Genomic DNA, 24,917 nt, shown 5'->3' with positions numbered 1-24,917 from the left:
GGCTGCAGAGAGGATGTGAAGAATTACTGACCTGTGGTTATGCTGTCTTTTATCCCTAAGTTGTTTGAGTTCCTTCGATGCAAACCATTGACTTGTTATTGTAATTCTCTCTTGATCAGCCAACATGGATTCAGAACAGGAAAATCCACCTTGACTAATTTGATCATATACCAACAGGACATTATTTCAGCTTTGGAGAGGAATATTCAGGTGGATACCTTATATACTTATTTTTCAAAGGCCTTTGATAGGATGGATCATGATCTTTTACTTCATAAACTTCAGGTGTATGGACTTCTAACCTTCTGACCTAAATGGGGTTATCTGAGTAAACAGGTGCCTTTGAGATGTATATATACAGACGAATGCTGAGAATTCCATGGATACAAAGAGTTACAATGTTGAGGTACTTCGTCGCATGTGTAAACAAAAAGAATTACTAAGAACAATCAAAGAGAGGAAAATGCAATACTTGGGTCATGTGTTGAGAGGTGAAAGATACGAATTACTTCAAGTTATACGGGAAGGAAAAGTACAGGGCAAAAGATCAGTAGGAAGACGTCAGAACTCGTGCCTGAAGGACCTGAGGAGATGGTTCGTCCGCTCATCCGCAGAAATCTTTCACGCACCAGTTTCCAAAACTACAATTGCCATTTGGATCGCCAACCTTCGAAAGGAGACGGCGCCATGAGAAGAAGAGTAAACATGTTTAATATGTGAAAATTTAATATACTATTATATCTGTTACCTCTGGTGTCACTTAAGGGTCTCGTTTGGGACCTTTACTGTTGAGTGTTGAACCTACTTATTAAAGATACAGCTTTAATATTAAGCATGCCAAATTTTACTCTTTGCTGATGATCTTAAACTTTATATGGAGATAACCAATGTAGCCGATTGTTTTAAACTTCAAGAACATTTAAACTCATTATGTAGATGGTCTGCTTCTGATGCATTATCGTTGAATTTGAATAAATATTTCAGTATAACCTTTTCTAAGTCTAGGTCATGCATTGCGTTTGATTATCTCATACATTCAAATATTTTAACTAGAGTGAGTGAAATTCGAGATCTTGGTACTATATTTGACTCATCATTAACATTTGTTGCACACATAGATATATTACAGGTAACAAAAAAAAAACGAAAACTATTAATGATGAACTTCCAAAACGAGAAACAAGATTCAGTGGCAAAAATATTTTAAAGTAAATATTTTTTTTTGTATGCGATTATTAAATTACCTACATAAAAAAAGATCTAAGGGGTATAAAACTATTAACAATAAATTCAAAATAATGTTTCATGATAGTGATATTAGTGAATCAAATAGAATCAATAGAAAAGTTAAAATCTTATGAACAAGATTTAAACCTAGCAGAACTGAAAAATGAACTATTACAATTTAAGACTTTTATACACAAAAAAATATTATTTCGCCTGTACCCAGGTGGTCATTTATTCAGAAAGATAATATTATTACAACATTCCCAAATTAAAACGCAATCCTGAGAATTTATTTAACCATTTCAATAAGCAATGCAAGCGGTGAAAGATAATTCTCAGTCAAGGCCAGAATAAAAAAAAATTAAGATCCGTATTAGGCCAACAAAAATTAAATAGTTTTTCATTACTTTATATAGAAAATTGAAACGTCAATAAACTTACTTTAACCTTTAATTGTGGCTTATTCCCATTTAAATAGTAATTACTTTGAAATGCCACAAGAAAATAGCTTTAGAACAATATATAGAAAATGAGTTATTAAATAGGTCTATTAATTATGAAAGACTAATTAACGAGTTTGCCGAATTAAAAGTGAGAAAAAACGCAATATGACTAATCAATCTAGGTAAATTTGTTTTAAGTATTATTGTTTGTTTTAATAAATTATGTTTATTTAATTTTTGTACATGTACTTATCTTATTTTTTTTCTTGGAATCCGACATAATAAATAGAACTACATAATACTAATATGCTTTTCTTTGTGTTTTTTCCAATATTAATGTGATGTATTGGCATCCATGCAGTGCGGTTACGTCACAATCAGCTGGGGAGAAACTCAGGATCTCAGGAAGACAGACGCAACGAGGGACGAGGGTTTAATTAATGTAGGTATATTGTTACTACTATTGTTATTACGTTTTGGAGTGGTAATTAAAGTCGGTAGTATTTCCTATACTGTTGTTATTATTTACAACCCAGTCCGATACTTATTATTTGGCGACGAGGATGGGATTCGTGTGTGTGCCAGTTACCTAAATGCATTATTTCGTCCCTATGATAAATAAACCAAAGTGTGTAAATATGTAAAAGCTACATTTTTAAGTTTGTGCGGTCCAAATACATACGAGATTATTAGATCTTTGGTCGCGCCGTGCAAAGTGTCTGATAAAACTTATAACCAAATCATAGTTGAGTTAAAAAAGCATTTTTCTCCAAAACGTCGGAAATTGTGAGCAGGTTTAAGTTCTATCGTCGAAATCAACAAACTGGTGAAACAATATCTGTGTATCTGAAAGAATTACGAAAATTGTCAGAACCCTGTGGTTTCGGAGCTAGCCATGACATAATGCTACGTGGCCGACTCATTTGTGGTATTACTGACGAATCGCTACTCGCTACAGCAAGAATTTCTAGCCACAGATAAGTTAAAACTTAAGGACATGCAAGACATGTGCCTTGCAAACGCGGTAAGTTTTCGTAAAAATCACCCGGGACAGTTCAAACAACAATTAGCTAATCGCGAAAGGAAGAAATGATGTCGGCACGAAAGGGAACATTCTCCTGAAACTTGTGAACACATTAAATCAACCTGTACGTATTGCAGGAAAGTTGGACACATCGAAATAGCTTGTTTTAATAAAAAAAAAAGAACCAAAATCACAAACGCAAAGTACATCAGACTACCGTGGAATCTACGTCCAATACCGAGCCGGTTTCGGGGAACACTCAAAGTGTTTTTTATCAAAGTAGTGACTATGAATTTTCGTTAAATAACGTGACGTCTGATGCCATTACCGGTAAATATTTAGTAGACGTGCTACTCAATGACCAAAAAGTGAAAATGGAGGTTGACTCGGGCGCGAGGTTAAGAAAGGTCCAAGATCAGCGACACTTCCTGTCATAGTTACGGAAGGAAATCGCGCCAGTCTACTCAGCAGAAACTGGCTTGATAGTTTAGGTTTAACCATAGCTGGAGTAAGTCAAATTTTATCAATGATTAATTATTCAGAAGAATACCCAGATGTATTTAATACAGATTTGGGATCTTACCGGGGTCCCCCAGTAAGTTTTTCGTTGGACAAAAATGTAAAGCAGGTTATGTGTAAAACTCGTAAAGTTCCATTTGCGCTAAAAGACAAAATCGAAGTTGAACTGGACAGGCTTGTTGCAAAAGGGGTTTTAGAGCCGATTACGCACCCAAAATGGTCCACCCCAATTGTGAGTGTTTGCAAAGAAAACGGGGAGGTTAGGATTTGTGGTGACTACAAATCCACATTGAATTTAGCGTTAAATCCCGAACCTGCGGGCGGTAAAGTTTTTCCAAAACTGGATATAGCACAAGCTTACCTGCAGTTAAGTGTCAACCGCGAAGATGCTGTTGAAGCACAAACAATAATTACGCATAAAGGGGCTTTTAAATGCAATCGTTTACAGTTCGGTATATCAGTGGTTCCACAAATTTTTCAAAAATTCATAGACACTAGATTAACGGCTATTCCTGGTGTACTACCTTATTACGATGACATTTTAATAGTCCGTAGCTCAAAAATAGACTTGGATTCAAAAGTGAGCGCGGTATTATCGCGTTTCCAGGAAGACGCTATTTGCGCAAAGAAAAGTGAGTTTTTCGAACAAAAACTATAGAGTTTCTTGGTTTTCAAAATAGTGAAGACGGTTTACGACCCACTAAAGACAAAATCGCGGCAATAACTAATGCGCCTGTGCCAACCAATAAAACCGAGTTGCAAGCTTTTCTTGGACTTTTAAATTTTTAGCATGTTTTTCTAAAGGACAAGGCAACAATTGCGAACCCGTCACATGCACTGCTCCGAAAGGACGTATCCTGGCAGTGGCGTTTCATAGAACAAAAAGCTTTCGATTTATTAAAGAAATTTTAGCAACAGAACCTGTGTTAGGACATTACAGTGAACAAAAAGATTTATTTTTGACGTGTGATGCCAGTATACCTACCTCTTATGGGGTAGGTTGTGTGCTTAGTCAACGTGATAATGAGGGACGTGAATATCTAATGGCGTACCATAGTCGTACTCTATCATCTACTGAACGATATTTCTCCCAAATCGACAAAGAAGCACTGGCCATAATATCGGGCATTAAAAAAATTTTATGAATACGTATATGGAAGGAAAATAGGCATAAGAACGGACCATAAGCCATTGTTGGGTATTTTTAATCCGAAAAAAGGTGTTCCAGAGATACTGTCACCCAGAATGCTTAGATGGGCTCTTATGTTATCTGCTTATGATTACGAATTATGTTACGTACCAGGTTCAAAAATTCAGAATGCAGATGCTCTTAGCAGATCGCCACAAAAGGTACATGCGCCAGAACCACCAAGCTCAGATGACGTTTTGGTGCTTGAGAATATCCCAGAGAAACTAATCTGTGCCAAAGACAATGCCAATGAGACTAAGAAAGAACCAGTGTTATCTAAAGTTTTGCAGTGGACTTGGAAAGGTTGGCCTCATGAGAAAATTAAATTTTCAGACGAATATACTCCTTATCTACTACGTAAAAATGAAATTAGCTATTATCAAGACTGCCTGTTATGGGGTACAAGGGTAATAGTTCCACTTGGGGGGAGGAAAACAATACTGAGTTTGCTACACTCAGCACACCCCGGAATCGTAAAAATGAAGTCACTGGCACGCTCATATGTTTGGTGGCCAAATCTCGACAAACAAAACACCTAGTAAATACATGCAGCGAGTGCCAGGAGTCTAGAAACATGCCAAAAAAGGCTCCAATCCATCCGTGGGAGTGGGTCAGAGCTCCATGGACAAGAATACAGCTCGATTTTGCCGGTCCATTTAAAGGCAAAATATTTCTGATTATCATAGACTCGTACTCCAAGTGGTTGGAAGTTAAAATCGTTCCAAATACCTCTAGTGTTGTGACTATAGATGTATTACGTGGTTTATTTGCCACTCATGGCATCCCAGATGTCGTAGTATCAGATAACGGAACTTGTTTTACGTCAGCTGAGTTCCAAGATTTTTTAAAGAAAAACCTTACTAGATAAGCATTGGTTGCACCGTACCATCCAAGTAGTAATGGGCAAGCGGAACGCATGGTAAAAAATGTAAAAAATACACTAAAAAAATGACAGATAGTAATGAAGAAACTAAAATATAGTTAGCATTGCACAGATATCTCCTTACTCAGCACATTACACCCCATTGTACAACAGGGAGATGCCCATCAGAAATATTAATGGGGTGAAAATTGGGCTCATTATTTGATCGTTTACAGCCCGACTTTAGAAAAGAGATGTTATCTAAGCAAGAGATGAAAGATTCTTACAAAACAGTACCCAGATGTTTTCAAGAAAACGAGACTGTATTTGCAAGGTCATTTGCTCCAGGTGGTCAAAAGTGGCTTCCTTCGAAAATAATTGAAACCACTGGACCGTTAAGCTACAAAGTTCAAACCCCTGATGGTAAAATTTTACGTCGTCATTCTGATCAAATCAGAACCCGTGTGTGTGACCAAGAAACAACAGACGAAGTTACACCGTCAACCTCGATGAAAACAAAATTACTCGTAACTCCACAACCGCTATTTCTGCATCCAAACGAATTTGTGGACCCAGAACCAGAAATTGTAGACCAGGTCGCCGAAGTTAAAAAGCCACCTGCTCGAATACGAAAACCTCCAAGGTATTTGGAGGACTCCATCTAGGAGGGAGGAGTGTGATGTATTGGCAACCATGCAGTGCGGTTACGTCACAATCAGCTGGGGAGAAACTCAGGAAGACAGACGCGACGAGGGTTTAATTATTGTATATTGTTATTTTGCATTACGTTTTGGAGTGGTAATTAAACTCGGTAGTATTTCCTATACTGTTGTTATTATTTACAACCCGGTTCGATACTTATTAATTAATTTATATTTTTGTTTGTTTATTACTTGATGCCATATTGGTGAGGCATATAAAATTGTCAAGTGATAAGTTCCATGAGGATTCGTCTTTTTTCTGCATTAAGTCCTTCTACGTTAAACATTATTTTTGCTAGTGCCGCAATTCTTTGATCAGTCGTATTGGCGATGGCGACATGTTCGCCAAATATTCGCTTACAATCAAGCATGACGCCCAAATAGTTCACCTTTTTACCGGCAATATTCTTTCTCCTTCCAGCATAAAGGAGATATGATCCCAGTTTTGTTAATCTTTAAGTACAATACAGTACATACAATTGTATGATTGCCTCTGTCTTTTGTGAGGCTAATTTTAGATCTATTTTCTAACCAAACTTTAACTCTTTCTAATGCAGTATTTGCATTAGAATTGCAATTGTACCATACATAGCACGGTGTAATTTTATCTATGAATTGTATGATTGTACTCTACAAGTAATACCAAGTGGTCTGCGTATGCAACGGATTCTATCCCTTTTTCCAGATCTTCTAGAATGCCGTTATATAAGATGTTCTACAACACCGGTCCGAGAACCCAGCCCTTTGGCACCACCGCCGCTGACTCCATTAGGTTGCCCTATGCTTATTTGTCTTTTTGTGGAGTATTCCTTTACTAATTTTTGAAGGTATGGACATACTTTTAAGTTCCTTAATATGTTTATTATTGTTTTTCAGCTTGCACAATTAAAGGCATTCTTGATACCTAGAAAGAAAAGGCCATCAACTACCTAATTCCACATGTAGCTGCTATTTTTATTACTCTTCTCACTGCGTCTATTGCATATTTTCCTTTCCTAAACCCAAATTGGCGTTCAGATATTCCTCCTTATGCTCTTAGTTCTTTTTCAAGTCTATATTTAATTAGTATTTCCAGGATCTTGTCTAATGTATTTAGTAGAAATATTGGCTAAAAGCCCCTTATCTCGTCGATTTCTTTTCCAGGTTTTAGAATTAGTAACAAGTTGGCCAGTTTCCATTCTTATATTTGTCTTCGTTAGTAGATCATTCATAATTTCTTTAATCAACTCAGCTTTTTCTTCTATAACGATTTTGATGAATTCTTGTAGAATTTTGTCTGGACCTTGTGCTTTTCCAGCTGTTAATGTGTTTCCTGCTTCCATAATTTCTTCTGTTTAAAACTCAGTTATTGGCTTTCCAGTTTGTACTGGTATAAAATTAATTGTCTCTTTTTGGAAATAATTCCTCTGCCAATTATTTTCTACGCATCTTTTTTCTCTTTTGTTTTCTAGTTCTTTCTTGAATGTTTTTTGTTGTTTTACCTCATTCATCACCAATTGATTTTTCTTTCTGTCTCTGGTGACTTTCCTTCTAAACTCAATATATCTTTTCCTTATCCTTCTATATTATCTGTCCACCCGATTGGTTTGAATTTGACTATATATTTCCCATATTTTTTAGGTTCCTGTCCCTGTTTTTATATTATCGCTATATTTGTTATCCTCAGGACAGACCTCTGTATCCGCCCTGTGACTCTCCTCTTTACATATTCCAGAATACGATTCATTTTTAGACAGCTTTAGACATTATGCCGTTCTTTCATCGAGTATGCCTTCTTTCCAGCAATTTAAACATCAATCTTCCCCCTTTTTATTCTGAAGCTATTCTCTTGTGGCGTCTTAAAGTAATTACTATTTTAATGGGAATAGGCCACAATTGACGTTTAAAATAAGTTTATTTGACGTTTCGATTTCCACTTCGGAAATCGCTCTCAAAATAGGTACAAACATAATTAAGAATATAGACGCGTCTGTTATATATTCTTTGGTTACACGTTACTTGCTTCACAAAAATAGGTTGTTTACAAATGAAATGAATTTGAAATGTGATGAATTCGCGCGAACAGATTATTTGACATTTTGAGGACATGCGTAGATTATGGAATATTGTACCAAAGAATATTGCTATTGTCAAAGAATATACAGATTGAACGAATTTAAAACGGAACATACAATTTAATATATGTCTGTTTGAACTGCATTTGAAATAGTGGACCAATATAAAACTTGGACAAAATAAATCCATACCCAGTGATAGACATTGTATAAAATATCGTTCAACTATCTGTCTCCTTTAAAGGAGAGAGGAGCTTGCCTAATAGTCGGAGAGATAGAGCCGAAATTTTGGAATGATCAGTAATATGACATTTCTCTATTGGAATATATTCATTGTAACTGGGTTAAGACTTTGCCTTACAGGCGGACGCCCCTCGTGGTACAGGGGGTGGCTATACAGGGATGAAGTTGTAATTTTTTTCGGAAAAATTAACGATCGATAATATGGCTGAAAATTTGCCCAGAGTAAGATCTTGGTATAACTAGACGAAATCCCAAAGGGCGGACGCGAGAGTGGATACATAAGGGGTGGCGGACAGGGGTGAAATTGCAATTTTTTGGGGAAAAATTAACGATAAGTAATATGTCCGCCATTTTCATGGCTCATTATTTAGCCCCTAAAAACTCTAAATCCAAAAGAGCGGACAGCTGGATTGGTACAGAGAGCCATAAAACGGGGTCCAATGTACCACTTGCCTGCGCATTTTAGGTCTCGGTAACAATTTTCAAACTGATTTTATTATGATATTTTTATACCGATTGATTTGAACATTTGTATGCTCACTTCTGTTACTATTCTGAAAAGCGTCAAGTAGAGTTTTCCTCAAAATTTTCCAAAAAAATTTCCGTAAATGAAAATTTTCGTAATTTATTGAGGTAAAATCTAATTTGTAGAATCCTTTCGATTTTCTGTCAGTTATACCATGATTTTTTTCCAAAAATTTTCAAACGATTTTTCCGATAAGAAAAAAAAATTTAGAAAAACTTTAAAAATTTCGTCATTTTTCTCACTCTCATTGATGTCATCACATTCATCATCTTCGTCACTTTCACTTTCAATAATATCACATTCATTATCTGCTTCATTTTCAATCACTACTTCTCGAACTGATTCTGATCTGAGGTCCACTAAACAATTTGAATTTATATGTTTCATCTTCAAACTCCCAACCATGTTCTTCAACAATCAATTCTGTTGGTACTTTTTTATGAGCATTTGTCCAAATATTTGAAATATAATGGGCTCGCAGTAGATGTTGGTGTAATTCATCTTGACATGGTGGTAAGCTTGAAGCATCGAAATTTTTTAGTTTTTTTTTTAAAAGGCTCGTTTACATCATGCAACTTATACTGCCGGTTAAATAGTGAAAATCTGACATCGTTTACTTTTCTTTTTGGAATTGTTCTCGTCAGTCCTGTTCTATATAAGTGACATATGAAAGTTTCTAAGGTTTCAAAAACTTCATTACAATCGAAGTCAGTTTCACCAAGTTGGATAAAAGCATCTTGATACTTATTACATTTAGCGCATGCGTCTAGAATTACTGATCTAAATGGAACACGCATCATTATTATTTTAATATTTTAAAATAATAATGATGCAAAATTAATGTCCAAACAGAATTTGTAAAATTATAATTAACTAATGAAAAAAAAATTCAATCAATTTAAAAGTTAAAAAAAATATTGAAAATATCTACAAACTAAATTTCAAAACTTACAAAATTGATAATTCCACTATTAAATTGATTTTTCTTAATAATTATTTGTAAAATGTTAAAGAAATTCTACAAATTGAATTTTACCTATTGATAAATAGAAATAATATATTTTGTATTTGATTATTAATTTAATAATAAATCAAATTTTTCTTATATCTGAACAACCATTATTTATGCAATATAAATTTAAAAACCTTTTTATTGTAATAAAAAATAAGTAAAATTACTATTTGTTATACTAAAAATATTTAATAGTTAACATTATAAAATTACTTTAATTTAATAAAATATCAAATATCAAACATTTATTCAATTAAAAATTAATTCGTAAAATATTTATATTTAAGAAAAAAATGTGATTTGTAAAGTAAATATGACTTTAGTTTGAAAAAAAAACATACAGAAAATCGAAAGGATTCTACAAATTAGATTTTACCTTTAAAAATTACGAAAATTTTCATTTACGGAAATTTTTTTGGAAAATTTTGAGGAAAACTCTACTTGACGCTTTTCAGAATAGTAACAGAAGTGAGCATACAAATGTTCAAATCAATCGGTATAAAAATATCATAATAAAATCAGTTTGAAAATTGTTACCGAGACCTAAAATGCGCAGGCAAGTGGTACATTGGACCCCGTTTTATGGCTCTCTGTACCAATCCAGCTGTCCGCTCTTTTGGATTTAGAGTTTTTAGGGGCTAAATAATGAGCCATGAAAATGGCGGACATATTACTTATCGTTAATTTTTCCCCAAAAAATTGCAACTTCACCCCTGTCCGCCACCCCTTATGTATCCACTCTCGGGTCCGCCCTTTGGGATTTCGTCTAGTTATACCAAGATCTTACTCTGGGCAAATTTTCAGCCATATTATCGATCGTTAATTTTTCCGAAAAAAATTACAACTTCATCCCTGTATTGCCACCCCCTGTACCACGAGGGGCGTCCGCCTGTAAGGCAAAGTCTTAACCCAGTTACAATGAATATATTTCAATATAGAAATGTCATAATATTACTGATCAGTTCAAAATTTCGGCTCTATCTCTTGGACTATAAGGAAGCGATAAGTGGTTTGACAGCATAATAACTGCTTGTTTAGTCGAGTTTTTTCAGTGATTCTAGGCAACCTATTTGGGTGGAGTTTTGACTTGTTCTTGAATGAGTTCCGAATCCAGCAGCCCGCTGAAGTATTGGATTTTTATAATATAATTATTTGACAACCTTTTGTTGGCCAACCACCTAGAGCGGAGTTGAGCCGAAATACATTGATTTCGTATGTTCCGTTTTAAATTCGTTCAATCTGTAGATAATAGAGAGTTATTGCAAAGTTGACAAGTGCCTGCGCTGCATTATTTACGCCGCGCTATTTTGACAGTTTTGACATACGGCTGACACATCACAAATAGAGATATTGCTTGAGCTTATGCATACTTTGTTGCGTTATTTACGTTGTTTATGTTTTCTTGTCATTTGTTCGCAAATTATTGAAAATGGATTATGATTTAGAAGCACTTATTTTAGCAAATGCTCATGATGATGATATAGAATTCATCATTTTAAATAACATTGTAGGTGAACATGTATTACTTCCACAAAATGAAGAATTTAATTTAGAAAACATGTCGGAAGCAGATGTAAAAGTAAATTTTAGGTTTAGCAAGCAAGATATTCCTACACTTGCAAGAGCTTTACGCCTACCAGATTTTATTCGTACCAATACTAGAAACTCTGTTAGTGGTAAGTGCATTTGCATTCTACCTTACTTTTGAAATTATGCCCTTACATTTTTGTTTTTAGGAGTGATGGCTCTGTGCATATTATTGAGAAGGCTCGCATATCCCAGCAGGCTTAAAGATCTTCAGCTTTTATTCAATTTGTCACCTCAATCATTATCTCAAATTATTAATTATATGGTTGCGTTTATTTCTGAAAATCATGCAGATCATTTAACAGATCTGAGAAATGTGCCATGGCTAAATGAGGGACGAATGGAAATGTATGCTGAGGTAAATCTACTTTTAAATTTTAAGCTTATACATTGGAAAAGTGACTTAGGTATTAAATTTTTGTGTCATGTTTTAGGCTGTACGTATAAGAGGTGGTGCTGTTCAAAACTGTTGGGGATTTATAGATGGAACAACAAGAGCAATATGCAGACCAACAGTAAATCAAGAAGATTATTATTCTGGTCACAAAAGACAACATTGTCTGAAGTACCAATCTATCATGTGCCCTGATGGAATTATTATCAATTTAAAAGGAGCATATATTGGACGAAGACATGATGCTGGGATTTTTAGGGAATCTAATATATATAATGAGTTAGAAGCTGTGGCCACATTTGGTAATAGAAATTATGTTTTATATGGGGACCAAGCTTATCCCATAAGTAACTTACTTTTATGTCCATATCCTAATAGACAGGGTTTACCACAACATCAACAGGCATTTAATAACTCAATGAAAGTTATTAGAACTGCTGTAGAATGGGGGTTTCAGAAAGTTTTAGCCCAATTTGCATTTCTTGATTTTAAGAAAAACCAAAAACTCCTATTACAAGATTTACAAGATATGTACAAAGTTGGAGTTGTATTAAACAACTGCCATACTTGCTTGTATGGCAGTCAAACCACCAGGTTTTTTGGTGTTGTACCACCAACATTAGAGAACTACCTACAGATGCAATAGCTTACAGTTGCAATGTAAATTCAAATTTTTTGCTTGGCCAATATTTTCTTTTCAGTTGTTTGTTACTTATATAATATATTAGTTCATTCTTAATTTGTGTTTTAATTACAAATACCTAAAGTTATATATTATGTTGGAAACAGAGAAATTATAACTAAAAGGAGAAGAAAAACAACCCCAAAACATGAGAACCATCTACATATAGAGGAATAATAAAAATTTAATAATATTTTAACTTTTTATTTATAAAATTTACACATCTATAACTAGGAAACACATTAGTCTTCATATTTCTGTAATCTTTTTAATAATGATTCTATAATTTTTGTTTGTGATTCAATAAGAGCTATAGTACTCTTTTTTTCAGCCAGGTCTTCTTTCATCTTTTGTCTTTCAAATTCCCTGTGTAACTTTGTCTCATTATGTTCATTCTCCCATTTTTTTTCCTGAAATCTGAGTTTTTCCTCTTCTAACTTTAACCTTCGTTCTTCTAATTCAGTTTTTTTTTCTTCTATTGCCAATTCCCTGGCTCTTATATTAAAGTCTTTTTCATTCTTTCTGTTTAAATAGTCCAAACCATTTGTACGCAACAACACACTTTTATTTTGCCTCCTTTTTACTGGTCCTAAAAATTTAAAGTGTAAATACTTATCTTTATTTGATTACACATAACTAACATACCCATTATTTGTTTTTTATTCTCTTCTGCCTTACCTAAAGTTCTTGGAATATCTAAAATAATGAAAGAAGTTAGTGAAATAAGCAAATTTTCTGAATATCATTTTTTTGCATCTTTCATACATTACATTTGTTTGACAAGATATATGTTTTAATATAAATAAATACTAACATGGTGTATTTTGCATTGACTCTACTTCTTCAGCCACCACATTTTCTACAACCACCTCTTCAGCTTGATGTTCCGGTAAAATAACTGAAAAATAGTTATGTTAAACAATATTATTTTGAAGAAGAAAGGCATAATATTTACCATAACTATGATCAACCTCAACTAATTGTGTTGAGTCTCTAGTCTCACTTTCTATATATACTGAGGAATGATTATCCCTCATTTTCCGACCCAATTCAATAATTTGCTTTTCCTTGGAAATAGCTCTCCTCTTTTTCGGAGGAGGTGCCAAAGTTAAATCGGCACACATATCTGCTATTTCCTGCAAACATTTGTCTCTTTCACTATACATTTCTTCTACTCCTGATCTAAAATAAAACTTTAATTGTTATATTTTGTTGAATACAAAATAGTCTAGATATCATACAATATGTATACTACTCTTTCAAAATGTGTTTTTTCTGATCAGAGACATATATTTATTGTCATCAGTCTTATTTGTTAAAAAAATTATTAACGCAACAAACCTTTTCTGGTCTGCTTCAGTTTTTTTCTTCCAAATATCGAGCAAGAGAAACAAATGATCTTTAAGAGTTCTTATAATAAAGAATTTCCCTGTTGTACTCCTCATGTTCTCCTGAACTATCCTCCAATTTTCTGGATAGGTCAATGGATTTTGACCTAAAACTTGTTTTAACAAACACAAATCGTCATCAGACGTAAATCTGATCCGTTTGCTACTGTCTGATGTACTCATTTTGAAAAAAATTTTACAAACAAACTTGGTTTAAATGAAACAAACAATAAACATAACCTAAGAAAGAAAATAGCGCAACCAATACCGCAAAGCGTAACGGCTCCCCTAATAACGGCAGGCCGTATTTTCAATAACGCAGCGTAAGCCAAATATCACATCTGCGCATGCTCTACTGTCAAAATAACGCGTGCTGTAATACAGCAAGTGCAAAATTGAGTCTGCAATATCTCTCTAATATTCTTTGCTATTGTGCTATAAAACCCTAGAATACCAGAGACACATGTGTTGGGTTGTTCTTTGATAAAACTATAAACATAGTATAAAAAAGAAAATAAACATTTGTGGTTAAACTGTGCTATAAATTATAAATATCTATCTGGTCTGTCATATTGTTGTGGGTACCTAAATGCATAAATTTTACAAATTTTAAAACATTCCTAAAACGTTTTTTTTTTGACAAGTTTGATATAAATCATACCAAAGAATATAGACGTCTATATTCTTTGATCATACTAAAGAAAACATTAAAATCACATTAAAATTTGAGCGTTTTCTGCTAAAGTAACTAAAAATTGTGAATTTTAAAGCCTACCTTTTTAGTAAATAACGACCCACTTATTAATTTGTTAGCTATGGAATTTAAAGTTGAAATTAAGGAAAATTTTGTTAAATATGATGTAGTGAGTCCTCCTACATCAACAGATCTTGGGGTTATTAAGAATGAACTAGATGAAAATAACTCGGGTAAGACAAATAATAAAATTAATACACTAAACAATGTGATCTAATTCCTATTTTTTATTAGTTATGGAAATAAAAACTGGAATTAAGAATGAGTCCCTTGAGGGTGACCAACAATGGTATATAGAGAGTCCGCTATCCACCTCTCTAAATCTGGAAAACTTGAAGAATGAACTAGAAGAAGACTCAGGTAAGGAAAATATTCAAAATGTGTAGGTAGAATTGGTAGAACTTACAATGAAGTAAACAACTTTTTTTTATTAGCTGTGGAAATAAAAACTGAAATTAAGAAAGAATCCATTGAGGGTGACCAACAGTATATAGAGAGTCAGCCATCCACCTCTCTAGATCTGGAAAACTTGAAGAATGAACCAGAGGAAGACTCAGGTGAGGAAATATTAAAAACGTGTAGGTAGAACTTACAATGAAGTACACAACTTCTAATGTATAATGTGATATATATTTAAATTTTTTTAGAAAATTTAAATTATCCAAATGATTTAAAAATTTAACAACGTTTTTGGTCATATCAGACCTCATCAGTAATATCCTAAAAGTAAGTATTTCCATGTTAATATAATTAATACAAAGAGGTAAAATGTTGATTATTAAACTGAAAAAAATGTGGTAAATCTTATATAAAGTAGAAAATAAAATCTTAATAATGATATAAAAACTTATATCATTATTAATTGAAACTAACTACATAGTAGGGTCTACATTTGTTACATTTTAAAATTAATGTGACACGAGGTCAATGTTAAGAGAACACACTGATCCCTACTCAAAACAAGAACATATGTGTTCTGAGGAAGATACCAGCCAACTGATTGTAATGCAGGTAAGATAGTTTATTACTATCAACTAACAATAGTAACAACTAAAGTAAACTCAATTGTAATTAATTTCACTCCCTGATCTTACATTCAGTTGGCTGGTATTTTTCTTTAGGACACATCAACTTTTTGCCACATCAATTTTACAATTTCATAGACTCAGTATGTAATCTAAAAGTTATTGTAGCTAGTTTCAATTACTAATGATTTAAGTATTTACCACATTTTTTCGGTTTAACAGTCAACATTTTACCAATTTGTAATAATTATATCAACATGGAAATACAGTAGACTCCCTCTATAACGAGAACTGAAATGGCAGACTAATTACCTCGTTATAAGCGAATCTCGTTATATCCAACAACAATAATATTGTGCATACATATGAATATGTAGTTTTCTAAAACATTAACTTTCTATAGTGAAGCCATTCGGAGCAATATAAGATGCTAATAAATATTGTTTGAATGGCGTTTTTAAAACAAAATTGTTTACTTTTATTGTCAATGAAATGTATTAAAACAAAAAAGAGTTGTTTACTTTTACTGTCAATGATATATGTTAAAACAAAAAATCTGTATTCTGTAAATATGTATAAAGCGTATAAAGTTATTTTGTCATTTTTAATTGCTTTAAATTGTCCAGTATTCTATCTATCATATTTTCTAAAGATGTGAAACAGTTTTATGCTTCTTCATTTGCGTTTTGTCCTTGGATAAAGTTTCTGACAATCTTACACTTACCACATCTTGTCTATTAGGACCCATATTATTAGGTGTGAATGGTCAACCCAATACAATGACACTTGTGAATCATAAATTTTACATTTCCGACTAAGAATCATAAATTGTAAGAAGTTTATTGCGGGCGGCCCGCAGTTAAAAAGGGTATTTATTTATAGCTACGGCCGGGCCAAAACGTAAAAAACACGTTTTGCAATCTTATTTTCTCTCGTTATAACTAAATTTACCTCGCTATAAAGGGTTATAGTTCAATAGAAATTTCACGGGACATCTAATGTACCTCGTTATAAGCGAAACCTCGTAATAACCGTGTTCGTTATAAAGGGAGTATACTGTACTTACTTTTAGGTTTTCAGTGAGGATGATCTGATATGACCAAAAATGTTCTGAAATCTTTAATCCTTTTGGATAATTTTAATTTTATAAAAATGTTTAACTGTGTACTGTTATACATAATTTACTTAATTGTAAGCTTTTTAAACAATGGTATACAACCACTGGGATTTTTCCTTTTATTAGTTATTTTTATAGCTTTCATTCAATCTATAATTAATTTTCAGTACTACTGTGTTATGTGTTTGTTAATTTGTCTCAGTATAATGTTTTACTTGACTGTTTTCATGGCTCTTGACCCTATTGAAGTTATTGGGTAAGTGGGAAATAAAAAAAAAGTTCAGAAGGCAAACTCACAAATGCTGTCTTTAATCGTTTTGACATAAGGTAACTTGCCCATCAGTGAGGTGTTGTATTCTCATAAATGTTGTATCTGTTAGAAAGGTTTGTGCTTATATTATTTAGAGAAAAAATATTTAGGCACCTTAAACACAGAAGGCTCATATGATTATACATATTGTTTATATTTTATTTATTTAACTATACTTTTTACATTACAAATAGGTAAACTATATACAAAAAAGAATTTGTTTTATATTATGTGATGAAAATATACATGAGGCCCAGAATATGAGAGATGTAAGAGCAAAGATACAGGTAGTGGGTAGACACTTTTCTACGATCCCCATAGAGCATCATTTGACCCTGTCTGTGCTTTACTCTCAAACTTCTCACTGAGAGAAACATGTCCTATCCTTCCCTGATGAAGGACACCAGCGATTATCAGTACCAGCTCAAGACACAGAGGAAATGATCCTAGATCGACTTAAAAATGAACTGCCACAAGCATGACTTAAGCAATTTAAATGGCTGTGGTACTTTAAAAGGCAATGGGAAACTACCCCATTATTATTCTTTAGTTTATTCATAATGGCACTGACATATGATAAGAAAAGTTTTACTGAATATGGTCCTCAGACACCAAGACTAGGCAGAAGACAGGGCTTCTCAGGCTGTTATCCAGCAAAAAATATGAAAATAGGCACATGGAACATGAGAAGTATCTATGACCCCAGTAAAAAACAAAACACTATGCTTGAAAAGATAAGGCTCAATATACCAATGCTTGGGATAAGCGAGATGTGCTGGCTGGGGACTGGTAAATGTAGCATATATGACCATGACATATTCTACTCAGGAGAAGAAGGCAATAACTACCGGAATGGTGTGGCATTCATTATACATAAAGAAGTCTCTAGTTGTATTAAATCTGTAAGTTACATTTCAGACAGAGTCATCATGATGCAATTAAACTCAAAGCCAGTGGATATTAATATGTTCTAAGTTTATGTGCCCACAGTGAGCAGTAGTGAAGATGACATACAGAAATTTTATAATATAAAGATGATAATAAATCATCAGAAAAAATAAAGACATTATAATAATAAGAGACTTCATTGCCCAAGTAGGAAAATGTAGACAAGAAAACATTGTAGGCAATTTCGGCCTTGGACAATGTAATGATAGGCGAGATCATTTTGTAGACTTCTGTGTAGGTAACATGTGTAGAGTAAATTTTTATTTACATAAATTTTTTAACATAATTGAGAAAATAACGTCACAATATTAATCACAGATTAAAAAAAATATATACTTATTGACATCACAGATTAAAATATTAACATTATAAATTAAATATGCTGCTCAGGGAGAAGGATAGGCCAGTCACTCAGCCACAGTTTAGTGCTCAATGTTAACTAGGTGTTGAAAAACCTTCTTTTAAAAGCTCTTTTGAAGAGACAAATGAATGAAACACAGAATGAAAAAGAGAAAGAGTACAGAAATAACAAAAACAATAAAAATTCCAAAGGTAAAATATTTTGTCCATGTAATGAGACATCCAGAAAGGTATAACCTCCTACACCTCATAATACCGGGCAAGATCGTCGGAAGAATATTTCCAGGCAGGAGATGAACATTCTACCAAGTGGTGGGAAAATATCAGCAGCAAATTGATGATCTCATAACCACCATGGATACAAATCACAAGCCCACAATAAACCAGGAATAGGATACATGTAAATACATTGTAAAATGTGCATAACAAATTAGATTGTAGTGAGAGAAGAGCTGCTAAAACCACTGATTGGTTCAGTGCTTCAAGAAGGAAGAAAATGCATACAGCATTGTGCAACAAAGAAAAACACTGTTGAAGATACTTAATAGACCTTCGCTTCTTCCTGTAGTGCCTATCCGTTTCGGATTTTGGCTACTATCATGGTAATCTGTATCTTGCAAACTGCTGTTGCTTAATAGAGCAGCTTGGTACTTTTCTGTATGCATGGAAGGAACTGTAATCGTCTATCAGGTGTATTTCGATTGGGGTATTTTAATGCATAACGCCTTGCAGCTGCTGCACTATTTCCTTGACATTCACCTATGATATTCCTGATAGTTTATTGAAATCATAATTTAATCTGATCCAACTTACCCAAAGTTAAATGCATATCTGCCATTTCCTGAAATGTGTAGGCCATTGTAATATCAAAATTTTTAATATTAATCTTATTCACACAATAAATGATAGCTTCAAATTATTGACTATTATTGATGGAACTGTTTGTAATTATTGTATCTACTAGGAAAAAACTAGTTTTTCGAAAAAGTGATGAGAGGCAAAAAAGTTTTAAAAATAATGTGTTAAACTAATGATGCCACAAAATTCATTTGATTTGAATGTACTCAAAAGTTTGGGGGGATTTAGGGCTGCACGTCCCCCTTAAAATGTTTCTGTGCGCTTAGATTTTGTTGTTTCTTCTGTATGAAAAGTGCTTTCAGAACAAGAAAATAATGTGTCCATTTTTATTACAAAATGTCAAGTAGTTTAGGAGATAATGCAAAAAAATAATTTTTATTTTGTAACTTCAAAGGGTTGTAACTTTTTTTGTGTACACTTTTGTACTAAGGTAAGTTGGATTCAATCGATTTATTTTTGTACCCGGAATGCGTGATTTAATTTATGACATAACTTTTCGAAACACCCTGTATGTAGGTGCCCCATCCCAAAAAGTGGTAACAATTTTTATAAACAATTTTTTTATAAATAAATTTTCAAATTTGAATATTTTGAAGTCCATAACTTCAGCCTAACTTTGAGTCCATATAACTTTTTACATGGTGCATATTTCTCTAACAACTGCACATACCCTGTGAAAGTTTGAACCTATTTTAACAATTTACTATGAAAAAAAAAAGAAATGGAAGAAACTTTCTTTTTTATTGAATTAACAAGCACTAAACAAATAGCTTTTCGCCCTTGCAGAATCACAAGCACAAGGCGGGCTAGTACGCGTTCACACTACGTCTGCTAAATAGTAGCTATTTTAAAATTTCAGTAACCGCTCGAGGCAGGTGTAATGTCGACAATGTACTAGCCCGCCGTGTGCTTTTGATTCGGCAAGGGTGAAAAGCTATTTGTTTAGTGCTTGTTAACTCACTGAAAAAGAAAGTTTCTTCCATTTCTTTGTTATCATAGTAAATTATCAAAATAGGTTCAAACTCTCACAAGGTATGTGCAGCTGTTAAAGAAATATACGCCATGTAAAAAGTTATGAGGAATAAAAGTTAGGTTATATCTTCCATTTCTTGACTTAAAATTTTTAATAACTGTTACAACTATAAAATTTTAATCCAATCAATTCTCATCTACAGTCAGTCATTAAATTTTTAAAATAATAAACATTTTGCATATAATCCTAATAAATATAAAGTAACAGCTGGTGCACTTCTGACCTGACATTATGGTTTTTTAATATACCCTGTATATGTATATATATATATATATATATATATATATATATATATATATATATATATATATATATATATATATATATACTCGCGATCATAAAATCCGGGTCACCTTGAAAATTTCAAGTTTCTTGAATATTTTTGCATCTGGTGCAGTAATAACCTTTTTTTTTTAAGCTAATGTATTTTTTATTTGTCATCAATGTTTGTTTTGAAAGAAAAAAAAACGGGTTTTTTATTGTTTTTATTGAAAAAGCAGAAAACAAACCAAATTGTTGAAACAGACATACGAAAGAAAAAATTAAAAATACAGAACTTAATAAAACATCAGTGGAATTTCAATGACTAATATCGTGTATTGCCTCCCCTTGCTCTAATAACCTCTTGCAGACGACGGGGCATATTCTCAATTTTTCTCCGGATTACATGTTGTGGTATGTTATTCCACTCTCTCACTAACAGATCCTTAAGCTCCTATGAGTTGTTAGGAGGAGGTGTATGAGTTTGAATACGTTTTTTCAAATCGTCCCAGAGATGTTTGATGGGATTCAGGTCCGGAGACCTAGCTGGTCAGGGTAACCTCGTTATTCCAACCTTGTCCAAGTATTGCATACTGATCCTGGCAACGTGCGGTCGCGCGTTGTCCTGCATAAAAACGACGTCTTCTCCTAGCCCTGCCATGGTGGGCATAACATGTTCTTCCAGAATCTCCGTAATGTACCTTCGTGCAGTTAAGGACCCATTTTCGATGAAGGGTAATTCTGTGCGGAAGTCGGAAGATACACCTCCCCAAGCCATGACCGAGCCTCCACCAAATGGCATTATTGGAGCAATGCAAGCTTGTGAAAATCGTTCACCGGTTTTCCTCCAAACTCTTATACGTCCATTGGATCCAGTTCGGTAGAAACGGGATTCATCTGAGAATAACACTTTGCTTCAATCATTAATTCCCCAATGCGCGTATTGTCGAGCAAAAGTTAGTCGTGCAACTCGATGCGCCCGGCCAAGTGGCGGTCCTGTAGCTATTACCCGAGAAGATAGTCCAGAAGAACGAAGTCTTCTCCTGACTCTCCTGACTGTTGCAACGCTAACATTGCAATTTCGTACTTCCTGTAGGCAATTTCGATGCATAACCGCAGTTGAGGTCCGGTTTCGTAAAGCCTGAAACACAAGAAAACGGTCATCTCGTGCCGTGGCCGTTCTTCTTCGCAAAGAGCAAGGTCGTCTGGTTAGTAAACTCGTCTTCCGAAAGCGTTGAAGCACTTGTTGAACCGTAGAAAGGCTTACGCCAACAGTTCTTGCTACTTGCCGTTGAGTGTGACCGTCTTCCACAAACGCAACAATGCGTGCGGTTTCAACAACAGTCAAGGCATTTTTGGCAAACAAACGTTGACACTAATAAAGGCACTAATAAACACTAATGGCGGCAATAATAAACGTTTGTTTGTTGCGTTTGAACAGAAAGTCGAAGCATAAATGAGACATTTAAAACAAGCGGCAGTTACAGGTAACGTTCATTTTGGGAAGTGTACAGTTTTCCGCGCAATCGGCATTATTGGAATTCTTTGTTACAAAGGAAACCGCTAAGCTGACAACAATTCTCAGAAACATGCATTAGTTTGTATTTGTGTTATTATTATTTACGATAAAGCTCGTTAAAAATGAAATAACGGCGATTTTCAAGGTGACCCGGATTTTATGATCGCGAGTGTATATATTAATGGCACACTATATACATTATATGTACTATATATCTCACGTCGTTTGATTTACTGTGTCATATGCTAGTATTTGGTTAGTTGTTTATTTTGTAATCAGTCAGACGCCCTTTTCAAGTCAATAAGCGAATTTACCTTATGCTTTATATATAAAGCAAATATGTCTATTATCATCCATAGTGTCATGTGATATGTCGCTATACATTCAATAGTAATGAACACTATGTATAATGCCCTTTTTTTAGTCGTCTTGTTTATTTTTTCTATCTGAATATATTCGTTATATCCTCCCCTTTCATTTGCTATGTCGCAAATGTTAGGATTATAACATGTTAGGATTCGATCAGTTGTTTATTTTGTATTCAGTCGGAGGCCTTCTTTTTAAGTCAATAAATGAACATTTGTCTTTTAGTTAAACTATTTTTATGCATAGTGCCCTATGACATACGTTCAGTATTAATGATGACAATGTATAGGGCCCTTTTGGTAGTCGCTTTGTTTGTTTTTCTATCTTAGTATATTCGTGATATCCTTCCCTTTCATTTAACATATTCGCTACCGCCTTTCATTTCTAAGTATGTGCCATGCGTCACGATCCGACAAACTCTATCCACACCACAAAACGCTCAAAAAATTATTTAATTCATAATTCTGTTTAACTTGATTTAATTTTATTTATTTTATTTTATTTTGGTAAAGCGTTGACGTTTGTTAAACGTCATTTTATTTTTCTAGTAAGTTTGTCTTACCCAGTAACAAATAATAAATATATTGTAGCGAGATTAAATAAAACGAGCGGTTCGAATTTATATAAATATATTTATTTATAAGTTTACAGCACGATTATCTCTTATCAACTAAACTTAGTCATAACATCGTTACATATATATACCAAAAAGTATTATTCTCGAATCTTCTGGGGTAGTCCCACCTCTAATTCGTTGTTTGACAAATGGATTTCTACAGCGCTCGATACATCGCGAAGGTTCTCGATGCCATTTCGAGATGCAACCGTTACATAGGCCATGCCGAAAGCATGTTCTTAACAATATATTATACATAATAATTGATCTTACCTTACAATTACAGTAACCTATATTTTTAGCAATTTTCGAAAAAATTAATTTAAGATTTCTTTAAATTATTTTGTATTAAATTCTACCTTAAAAATATTACTAAAATTAATAACTAATTATATTAATATGTAATTAATACAGTATTATTAATTAAACGTGTCGTTTCAAGAACAAAATGGATTTACTGGACTTACAGTATAACCTGTCACTGTCATCATAGCTTTTTATATAGATAGATATTAATAGCATTTTTAATGTATTTTTAGCCGTACTTTACGATGGGTCTAGTTGTAAATTAATTTTTTTGAGATGGGGACCTACATATTCCTATTCAGTGAAAAATTTTACATCAGATAGAATAGTTTTTAACTATCCATCTTTCCATGCATACAGAAAGGTACCTAGTTGCGAGACTATAAAAAATAAGAACAAGACAATAAACTTTATAGCAGGATCAATAGTGCCAGAAAATTTAATATATTAAATATGTACAATGTACAGGAATAGGAAATGGAATGGCATAGTTAATAATAAGAAAATCCATAAGAGATGGATGGAAGATTTTAAGTATATGTTGTGCACTGATAATGATGATAATGCTCTAGATAGAATATTGGTTGGGTGTGCCAACTCAACAAAAAAAGCTTGAATGTAAATCTAAGTTCTTGTAATTCTGGTTTAGGTCTATGTTATGTTTTAGGGCTTTCGGATCACAGAAGCGCCTCTATCATGACTTAACCGCCATATACGTAGCCCGGACTTTATGTGCCGTCCAGTGTACAGTGGTGGCTCAGTTAAATTAGAAATAAAACTTCTTAGTGTCTGTGCCGGGAATAGAACCCAGATCTTCCAGATTATTGAGCCAGTAAAATAGCTGCGGAGCTACGTCTATTTGAATGTAATAATAAAGAGGTTTAACCCTGTGGTATAAAATTTATAATATACTTTCTAATATAAGTTACACACATCTGAGAGTTCATAGCTCTGAAGAAATTCTGGATGAAAATCAATAAGCATGCAGACTTGGTCAGTCAACATTAAACCAAATATAAAGAGATATTCTTAAAAAAACTAGGAAGTTTTACAGATGATAATGTCAAAATAATGTTGTCATCTGTGAATTAAAAATTCAAAATAGCCATAACAGAGGACTCAGACAGACTTTTTAAAATTGTGCTACAGAAAGTTATAAGAGATCCAGAATTTAACAACACAGCTACAGTGTTTAATAATTCTACCCAGATGTTTTCATGTGCAGATGACGTGGACCTTGTACATCCAGGATCTGTAGCTTTAAGGAGATGTCTTCTGCACCCTCAAATGCTCCAGATAATATGGATCTAATGATCTACATACAATTAAACCAAAATAAAGCTCATGATCTGATAAAACTTTAACATTGGTAACTATATTTTGAAGTGGTAAGCGTAGGAAATGCCACAAACATAAAATCGGAAGAAATAAACTGAAGAATATCGCTTGCAAATAGGAGTTTATGAAAACAGATTAATAATATTGATGGATATAATAGAATAATGATAATGAAACTTAATATCATTATAATTTAGAGCTATACAATAAATATAACAAAATAGCCAAAGCCAAAGATGCAGTTATTGTAATAAA

General features: G+C 33.4%; 3 protein-coding genes across 4 annotated transcripts in view; 2 read left to right on the top strand and 1 right to left on the bottom strand.

Annotated features, from left to right (window-relative positions):
* Window positions 1–11,160: 11,160 nt before the first annotated feature.
* LOC140448415 (uncharacterized) lies at window positions 11,161–12,514 on the top strand. The gene is made up of 3 exons (XM_072541497.1): window positions 11,161–11,476; window positions 11,537–11,745; window positions 11,822–12,514. The coding sequence occupies exons 1-3, from the start codon at window positions 11,230–11,232 to the stop codon at window positions 12,425–12,427; spliced, it is 1,062 nt and encodes a 353-aa protein (XP_072397598.1). The 5' UTR covers window positions 11,161–11,229; the 3' UTR covers window positions 12,428–12,514.
* A 191-nt stretch (window positions 12,515–12,705) lies between these two features.
* LOC140448832 (uncharacterized) lies at window positions 12,706–14,258 on the bottom strand. Its single transcript, XM_072541952.1, has 5 exons — window positions 13,805–14,258; window positions 13,419–13,645; window positions 13,278–13,361; window positions 13,109–13,159; window positions 12,706–13,052 (listed from the first exon to the last, which is right to left on the bottom strand). Exons 1-5 carry the CDS (start codon window positions 14,032–14,034, stop codon window positions 12,706–12,708), a joined length of 939 nt encoding a protein of 312 aa, XP_072398053.1. The 5' UTR covers window positions 14,035–14,258.
* A 62-nt stretch (window positions 14,259–14,320) lies between these two features.
* Window positions 14,321–24,917, top strand: part of LOC140447564 (uncharacterized) — a 37,678-nt gene continuing 27,081 nt past the window's right edge. For both annotated transcript variants that reach the window (XM_072540280.1, XM_072540279.1), the window contains exons 1-3: window positions 14,321–14,778; window positions 14,840–14,965; window positions 15,040–15,162. In XM_072540280.1, coding sequence (XP_072396381.1) covers window positions 14,667–14,778; window positions 14,840–14,965; window positions 15,040–15,162 — 361 coding nt within the window. In that variant the 5' untranslated portion in view covers window positions 14,321–14,666. The remainder of the gene's footprint in view (window positions 14,779–14,839; window positions 14,966–15,039; window positions 15,163–24,917) is intronic.

The sequence above is a fragment of the Diabrotica undecimpunctata genome, chromosome 8 (assembly GCF_040954645.1).
Source record: "Diabrotica undecimpunctata isolate CICGRU chromosome 8, icDiaUnde3, whole genome shotgun sequence".
Taxonomy (NCBI): domain Eukaryota; kingdom Metazoa; phylum Arthropoda; class Insecta; order Coleoptera; family Chrysomelidae; genus Diabrotica; species Diabrotica undecimpunctata.
This window is presented reverse-complemented; position numbering and strand designations above follow the sequence as displayed.